Source organism: Ictidomys tridecemlineatus, chromosome 6 (genome assembly GCF_052094955.1).
Source record: "Ictidomys tridecemlineatus isolate mIctTri1 chromosome 6, mIctTri1.hap1, whole genome shotgun sequence".
Lineage (NCBI taxonomy): Eukaryota > Metazoa > Chordata > Mammalia > Rodentia > Sciuridae > Ictidomys > Ictidomys tridecemlineatus.
Genome location: NC_135482.1, coordinates 59,327,757 through 59,337,345, shown reverse-complemented (window position 1 = coordinate 59,337,345; position 9,589 = coordinate 59,327,757). Strand labels below are relative to the sequence as shown.

Here is a 9,589-nt window from a genome sequence, read left to right as displayed (position 1 = left end):
AAATTGCAACAGTTTTAGCAATAAGAGAGCAATTTGAGAACATTATGTTAAGTGAGATAAGCCAAATTCAGTCAAGTGTTGTTTTGGTTTGTTTGCTTATTTTCATATAGAAAAGGTAGGGAGAAAAAAATGGAAAGAAGAGTGGAAGCTCTCATGAAAATGAAAGAGAAACAAATAGAATAAAGAGAGGAGATCAGGGTGATGGATAAGGAAAGGGAGGTAGTGGAGACTAAAATTCATCAGATTATATCATGTGTATGTACAAATGTCACAATTATTTCCTTTATTATATAGTTATAGTGGTCCAGTAAGAAATTAAGACAATTTGAAATAGTGTTTTTTTAATTAACTAGCAAACATTCATGGAGCATCACTTTACCTAAATATACATTTTATCTGTAAACTATTAAAAATATAAATAGTTCAAAAAGCTATGTCATCTAAATACTTACAATATGTTTTTAATATTTTATTTTAGACATTTGATGCATAAACAATTTATTTAAAGAATAAATATGTTTAAAGTATTTGTAAAATATAAAATGATGAAAAAATTATTTCCTTAATGATATATCAAAATCTCCATAAGATATAAACATGTATAAATCCTACTGTAATGAGTCAGTAGTATTAAAAGATACTAGGACAAGAGGAGAAATACAAAGATATCTGATTATAAAGAAACTTTGAAATATAATGCATCATTTTATCTTTTAAATAGGCGAGATGAGAAAAAAACACCTAAAATACCTCAAAACATATACTATGTACTATAAGTAATCAATGAAAACTAGAAAAAAGTAACACATTTATGAAACTAGCTTTATCAAAACCAAAAAGAAAATACATATTAAATGAACAATTAAAATGTTACTCAAAGGTAAAACTAATATTCATGTAATGACAACAACAAAATGCCACTTCACCTTATATATGAACTGGTTCAGAGATTTTTTGCTTCAGTTATCATTAAGCAATGCAAAAACTTAAAAAACTGAAGCAAAACTTGCAAGTCAAAATGAGAAGACAGGAGAGATTCAAGATGGTGGGCCAGAGGGAGGCAGCATTCTGTGTCATTCTGTGACATGGGACTCAAGTAATGAGAATATTGCTTCTCTGATAGTGATATTCCTGCGCCCATGCAGGAATCATGGTCCTGTGCCCTTCCAGGGCTCTAGGCCTCAGCATCAAAGTAGGTCTCTCAACTACTCACCCACACAGGACTATAGGGTACCTGAGCGAGACCATCAGCACCAGCACCACCTGCGCAGCCACCCACCAGAGGAGAGGAGAAATCAGGACACCACTCCCACGCAAGACCTGGCAGCTTTGTATGAGTAGAATCTCAGGCTACCATTCCAATATGGATCCCCATCTACCAATGTGGGCTCCCACAGTCGCCACCATCTTGAGAGTCAGCAGTAGCAAAGATAGTCCCATACATGCAGTAGCCTGCCTGCACATGAGAACTTCACACAGGCTCTGAAGTCAACACACAGCCACACATTGCACACTCCAAGATCCTCTTTGAGGTTATCTTCCAACAACACTATTGCTTGGCTACCCCGCAACCTGATACTCCACCTCTGAAAGCATGCGCCTCCACCTTAGGTCACCTTTATCACCAACTTCAGTTTGGGCAACTCTCGGTTTGGAACTCTGGCTCTCAGGTACCCAGATTATAACTCTCCCCTTTCCCCAGCAGCCACTTCCACTGCACAGTGACAACCTGGTTACCTTCACCATCCTGAGGGTAGAGATACCAGCTAAGAACAGATGACCCTACCTATTGGATGAGAAAGGAAGCAGGAACGATACTGATCTCCAACCAAAACAATACCTGTTTCTTCCTTCAAGATTTTTTTCCCTCTCTCTCTCTAAACCAAAGGAATGGGCAATCTATTCAATGAGCAATCTATTCAATGAAATAATATCAGGAAAGTTTCCAAACATGAAGAATTAATTGAAAAATCAAATTCAGAAGGCTTGCAGGACACTAAATGTACAAAATCACAACAGATACACACTAAGGCATATTATAATGAAAATTTCTAACATACAGAATAAGGAGAGAATATTAAAAGCCAGAAGAGAAAGTATCAGATTACATATAGAGAAAAACCAATTAGATTATGTGCAGATTTTTCAACTCAGACTCTGAAAACTAGAAGATCCTGGAAAAACATATATGAAGCTCTGAAAGAAAATGGAACCCAACAGAGAATCTTTTTTTAATTTTAAATTTTTTAAATTATTTTAATTAGTTATACATGACAGTAGAATGCATTTATGCACTTTGATATACCATATGTAGTTGAATAAAATTTCTCATTTTTCTGAGTGTACATGTTTCAGAATCATATTGGTCATGTAATCACATATATACACACAGTAATAATATTTGTTTCATTCTACTGTCTTTCCTATCCCCACATCCCCTCCTCTCCTCTCCCATCATTTTCCTCTACCTAATCTAAGCTAATGCTATTCTTCCCTAATGCCCCCACCTTATTGTGAATTAGCATCCACATATTAGAGAAAACATTCAGCCTTTGGTTTTGTGGAATTGGCTTATTTTGCTTATAATGATATTCTCCAACTCCAACCATTTTCTGGAAAATATCATAATTTTACTTTTCTTTAAAGCCAGTAATATTCCATTGAGTTTGTATACTAAATATTTTAATCCATTTATCTATTGAGGGAACCTAGGTTGCTTCCATAGTCTGGCTATTGTAAATTGTGCTGCTATAAACATTGATATGGCTGCATCACTGTAGCATGCTTATTTTAAGAATCTTATATCCAGCAAAATTAAGCTTTAGATTTAATGACAAAATAAAAACTTTCCATGTTGATGAAGTTAAAAGAATTTACAACTCAAAGTATGCACTACAAATATCCTTGGCAAAATATTCCATGAAAAGGAATTGAAAAACAATGATGAAAATCAGCAAAGGGAGGTATTACACTAAAGGAAAAACTAATCAAAGGAGAAACCAAGGCAAGTTAAATACCAAAAATAAACAAAAATGACTGGGGATACAAATCATGTCTCAAAAATAACCCTGAATGTTAATAGCCTAACATCACTAATCAAAATACACAGACTGGCATATTGCATTAAAAAAAGAATAATATGCTTGTTTGTAGGAGATTCTTAGGAAAAGACATCCACAGAATGAAGGTGAAAATTTGGAAAAAAAAAAAAAAAGCATACCACTCATGTCTGCAGAAGCAAGCTGGGTTTCCATCCTTATATCAAATAAAGTAGACTTGAAGCCAAAATTAATCAAAAGGGATAAAAAAGGATATTTCATACTGCTTAAGAGAACCATTCATCAACAAGACACGTAATAATAAATTAATATGCCCAAACAATGGAGCATCTACATTCGTCAAACAAACTCCTCTCAAGTTCAAGAGTCAAATAGACCACAGCACAATAATTTTAGGTGACTTTAACATACTTATTTCCCCAAGGGATAGCTTGTCCAAACAAAAGCTGAACAAGGAAACTATAGAATTCAATAACACATCAATAAGTTAGACTTCACTGACATATATAGAATATTTTATACTTCAAAGAATGAATATACTTTCTTCTCAGCAGCACATGGATCCTCCACTAAAATAGACCATATATTATGCCACAAAGCATGTTTTTAGCTAATGCAAAAAAGTAGATATACTACCCTTCATTCTATCAGCTCATAATGAAATGAAATTAGAAACCAATGATAAAATTAATCAAAAAAAAAAGCTCCTTTAACACCTGGAGACTACATAATATGCTACTGAATGAACAAGGATTTGCAAAAGACAACAAGAAGGAAATGAAAAAAAATGCTTGAAGGTGAAAGAGAACACAGATACAATGTATTAAATTCAAAGGAGCAGGATATAAAATCAATGCCTATAAATCAAATGCATTTCTATACATCAGTGATGAATTCTCTGAAAGAGAAATCAGAAACCATCCCATTCACAATAGTCTCCAAAAAAAAGGTACTTGGAAATCAATTTAACAAAAAGAAAAGACCTCTACAATAAAAACTAAAGAACACCATAGAAAGAAGCTGAAGAAGACCTTAGAATATGGAAAGATCCCCCAGGCTCTTGGATAGACAAAATTAATATGGTTAAAATGTCCATACTACCCAAAGTGCAATACAGATTCAATTCAAATTAAAATCCCAACATCATTCTTTATAGAAAAATCAATCATGAAACTTATTTGGAAAAATAAGAGACCCAGAATAGCCAAAAATCCTTTGCAAGAAGAGTGAAGCAGGAGGCATCACAATACCAGACCTTAAACTAAAAAGGTATAATAACAAAAACATCATGGTATTGGCACCAAAATAGACATTTAGACCCATGGTACAAAAATAGAAAACACAGAAATAAACCCACATAAATACAGTTACCTCATACTAGACAAAGGTGCCAAAAACATACATTGGAGAAAAGATAGACTCTTCAACAGATGGTGTTATAAGAACTAGAAATCCATATGCAGCAAAATGAAAATAAACTTCTATCTCTTGCCATGCAAAAAACTCAACTCATAGTGAATGAAGGACCTAAGAATTAGTCTAGAGATCCTTTTCCTAATAGAGGAATAAGTAGACCCAAATCTTCATCACTTCGAATTAGGCACAAACTGTCTTAACAAGACTTCTAAAGGGCAAGAAATTCAATCAAGAATTAATAAATAGGATGGACTCAAACTAAAAAGTTTCTTCTCAGCCAAAGAAATAATCATTGTGGTGAAGAGAGAGCCTACATTTTGGGAGCAAATTTTTTTGTAACACAGATGTCAAATAGAACACTAATCTCCAGGATATAAAGAACTCCAAAAACTTAATACATACACACACACAAAACAAACAAACAAAAAAAAAACCACACACACAAAAAAAACAAGCAACCCAATCAATAAGTGGGCTAAAGAGTTGAACAGACATTTCTCAGAAGATACAATCAATCAACAAATATATGAAAAAAATGTTCAATATTTGTAGTAATTAAAGAAATGCAAATCAAAACTTCAAAACTACTCTAATATTTCTTCTCACTCCAGTCAGAATGGCAGTTAACAGAAATACAGACAACAATAAATGTTGGAGAGGATGTGGAGGAAAAGCACACCTCTAGAGGATTTTGCTTTTTTTGTGTGGCATAACATGCTTTTTGTATTTTTTAATCTGATTTTCCTTCCAATCTTCAGAGTAATGCATGCAACACATGAAAGTGAAAATCAGAAGATATCAGAGTATTTTTCCTGGGCTTCAAGCTTCCCCAAATACACAGTTAACATTTTGCTGAATAATCTGTTTTCTCCTGGGACATAGGTCTCATGATTAACCAATTAAGATATGATTGCCCAAATTTATCATGTACACAGATTCATTAGAGCCCCATTATTTACCCACAAGATGATTAAGAATTTATTTGCTTCAAATTTTTTTTCTGAAATTAAGTGAAACAAAATACATTTAAGGTACTATTTTTACTTTATTCCTAGGGAAATTTTATGGATTTGGCCTTCTGAGAAATATCAAAATGGTTTATAAAAAATAACTCTAGAATTTTTTTTCATTTATAACAGCAGAACTTTCATCTTAAGTTATGATATTAAGATGATGCTTGGAGTTTATCAGGGCTCCAGATGTTAAATGATGTTGAGGAAAGATAAAAAGTAAATATTTTCCTGGGTGTTTTGAGATGAAATATAAAGGACTTTGCGAGGGAATTTGCAGTTCCATAGGAGAAGAAGCAAAACATGTATTTCTCCATGCAGCATTGAACAATTGCATGACTTTTAAACAAATTGAGAATACCATTTTGAACTCAACACTTACTTTTAACCATCAATATTTGCTAATAGGCAAGTAATTTCAACTTATTTTATATTATATTTCAACTTCTATTCATTATATCCTATTGGTCACTATGGTGCATTTTTGTATCTCTCTCAGATCTATCTTTCTATCTATCTATCTTTCTATTTATCTATCTATCTATAATATTTGCACATATATTTAGTAGTTAACTTGATAACTAACTGATATATAAAAACATATTTAGTGATAATGTTTAGCAACTAACTGAAATATGTAAAACATAGCACACCTTCTTTAATATTTGTGCATTTATAATTTTTTGTCAAAATACTAATAAAGGCAGTAGTCACTAATTCTCAATAATTACGTTTAGAGCTTTTCCTAGAAAGTTGACTTGATCAAGAATTCCATGATCAAATAAGAATTTTTGTTCCTGGAGAAGATGATGTAAGAAAGGCACAGTACCCCATATATATTAGGTAAATAATTAAGGTAAATAATGAAGGTAAATAATGAAGCATTTGAAGACTATGTGTATAATAAGTTCATTTTTCAATAATTAATGCAGTAGAGACAGAATAAAATAGAGCAGAGTGATATTAAAATTAAAGATACATTATTGGACTATAAAAGTGAGAAATATACACACACAATCACAACAACAAAAGTCCCCAGTGCTTCATATCAAAATACTATATCACTTTAAAAACTATATGCAGATGTCATGCTTCTCTTCTGATCAATATTTTATTGTTTTCCAGGTCAATGTTAACAGTAAAATCTGCCTCAAACCAACCATAGGAAATGAAAAATAGAACATCAGTAACAGACTTCATCCTCCTGGGTCTAACAGATGATCCAGAGCTCCAGGTTGTGATTTTCTTCTTTATATTTCTCACCTATGTGCTGAGTGTTACTGGAAATCTAACTATCATCACCCTTACCCTGCTGGATTCCCACCTGAAGACCCCCATGTATTTCTTCCTCAGGAATTTCTCCTTCCTAGAAATTTCATTTACTTCTGTCTGTAACCCTAGGTTTTTGATCAGCATCCTAACTGGGAAGAAGTCGATTTCCTACAATGCTTGTGCTGCTCAACTCTTTTTCTTTATCTTCCTTGGATCAACAGAGTTTTTCCTCCTGGCCTCTATGTCCTATGATCGCTATGTGGCTATCTGCAAGCCTCTGCATTACACTACCATCATGAGTAACAAGATTTGTTACCAGCTCATCATCATCTCTTGGCTGGCTGGTTTCTTGGTCATTTTTCCATCACTGACCATGGGCTTGCAGTTAGATTTCTGTGATTCCAATGTCATTGACCACTTCACCTGTGACTCTGCTCCTTTGCTGCAAATCTCTTGCACAGATACCAGTACTCTAGAGCTCTTGAGTTTTGTTTTAGCTTTGTTCACTCTCCTGACCACATTGGCACTAATAATTCTCTCCTACGCTTACATCCTCAGAACAATTCTAAGAATTCCCTCATCTCAACAAAGAACAAAGGCCTTCTCAACCTGTTCCTCACACATGATTGTTGTCTCCATCTCATATGGAAGCTGCATCTTCATATATGTGAAAACATCAGCAAAGGAAGGTGTTGCTTTAACAAAAGGGGTGGCTATTCTCTACACCTCTGTTGCTCCTATGCTGAATCCATTTATTTACACTCTAAGGAACCAGCAGGTGAAACAAGCAATTAAAGACATTGTGAGGAAGATATTTGCCTCAAAATCATCAATCTGAACATGATTAATAACTGAAGCAGGTGCATAATTTGGACTTCAAAGTCAAAACATTGCTATTTAATTATTCTCTGCCTTCTTATCTCTTCTCAGGAAAGCAACTTTTTATGCCAATCGGTATTAATTTAACATACTCTGTATCAAATACTTTGTGAATTCATACACATTATTATTATGGAATGATTTGAACATTTTCATATAATACAATTCAAAGACAGAACTAAAGTCATTTTATATATTAATTTATATATTTCATGTATATACATGTAAATGATTAATCACTGCACATATTTCTGAACAGAAGAAGAAATTGAGTTTCTTTAGCTATAATTCATATGTGTGTTTATATAAATATATGTATAAGCATGTATGTTCTTAAAAATTTATGTACATGTACGTGTGTCTGTTTTTGTATATGTATACCTTCTTTTTGCTTTTTTTCTCTTTTAGTAGTGCTAGAGATCTAGAACACCCTGCTTTAAATGGTTGTTGTGGTGGTTTTATTTAATAATATAAAGAGAAAATTTAGACATACAGGTTACAGGAAGAATTGTTTTATAAACAAAGAGTACAGGTTAAACAAGATGAAAAAAAGAGGATTACTTTTGTACTAAACATTTGACATTTAATTCACAACTTACTTGAAATCTTATGATTTAAATATTGAGCGATATTTGTGATCATGATAGAAAAATAAGTAATAGATACAACCATTTTTGAGGGCTTTTGCCTCTAAATAAATTCATTATATTGTTATTTAAATTATTTTACTTACTATTTATGCTGGCTTTTGCAAGAAAAATTAATATAATTATGACATCATGCTGAGTGTGATAGTGCCTGCCTATCTAGAGGCAGTAGTTCACAAGTTCAAAGCCAGCCTCAGCAATTTAGCATGGTCCTAAGCTACTTAGAGAGAACCTGTCTCAAAATTTAAAATTAAAAAGGCCTGGGAGTTTGACTCAGTGAGTCAGCAATCCTGGGTTAAATCCCTGTGCAAAAAAAAAAAAAAAGAAAGAAAAGAAAAAAGAAAAAAATACAATTTTATGAAAGTAGAAATTTTTTAATTAGAGTTATTACTTAAGGAAAAATAGGATTAAGAAGTCACGTTTTTATAAAATGTTTCTACCAAAAAAAGAAAAATAAAAGGCCACATTGAGCTTGGGAATGACAATCTCTGGAAAATTTTACCTAAGTTAGGCCATGATTTAGAAATCTATATCCATGTGGTATGCTAGCTTATATTTTGTATTTTATCAGTTCTTCCACTCTAATTTTGGTAAGCTTTGATCATCGAATTATGTGAGATAATGTTGTTTTCCAAATAAGCACTAAAAGTAAAAATTGATTAAGAAAAAAGGTTTAGGAGATTAAATGTATAAGAAAGACTTGCAAGAACTTGGAAAATTCTGTTTAGCTCAGGAGTTAAAAGAAAGTAATTCATTATGCCACGTATTATTTCTAATAATTTATTTTCTTCCTGCTTTTATCATAAGTTCATTTGTTCATATTTTGTTTGCTTCTTCTATTAAGCAGATAGTTATCTGTCACATAATAAGTAGCAGAAAACACTGCAGACCTAAATTCACTATTTAAAAAAAATAGCTCATTACATTTTATTTTTAAATTTATTTTAGCAGCTTTATTGACATATGGTTTATGTAACAATAGCTGCGCATATATAAGGCACAAAATATGATTTGTTTTGACATTTATACATCCTTAAAATCGTCACAACATTGAAGACATTCAAAGTAATATATATGACCTCCAAAAATTTGTTCCTGTCTCTACCTTTTTATATTTTTTAATTTGGGAAGAACACTTAACAACAACACCTACCCTCTTCACAAAATATTTGTGCAAAATACAGTATTGTTAACCATAGACCCATTGTTATATCGTAGATACCTAAAACTTATCCATCCTATATAATTGAAATTTTATATTCATGGAATAGCAACTGCCCATTTCCCCAACTCCACACACCTGAAA

At 32.5% G+C, this 9,589-nt stretch overlaps 1 protein-coding gene across 1 annotated transcript; it reads left to right on the top strand.

The window, feature by feature from the left end:
- The first annotated feature begins 6,614 nt into the window (after nucleotides 1-6,614).
- LOC101956841 (olfactory receptor 6C76) lies at nucleotides 6,615-7,595 on the top strand. Its single transcript, XM_013366149.2, has one exon. The coding sequence runs from the start codon at nucleotides 6,654-6,656 to the stop codon at nucleotides 7,593-7,595; it is 942 nt and encodes a 313-aa protein (XP_013221603.2). The 5' UTR covers nucleotides 6,615-6,653.
- Nucleotides 7,596-9,589: the final 1,994 nt, after the last annotated feature.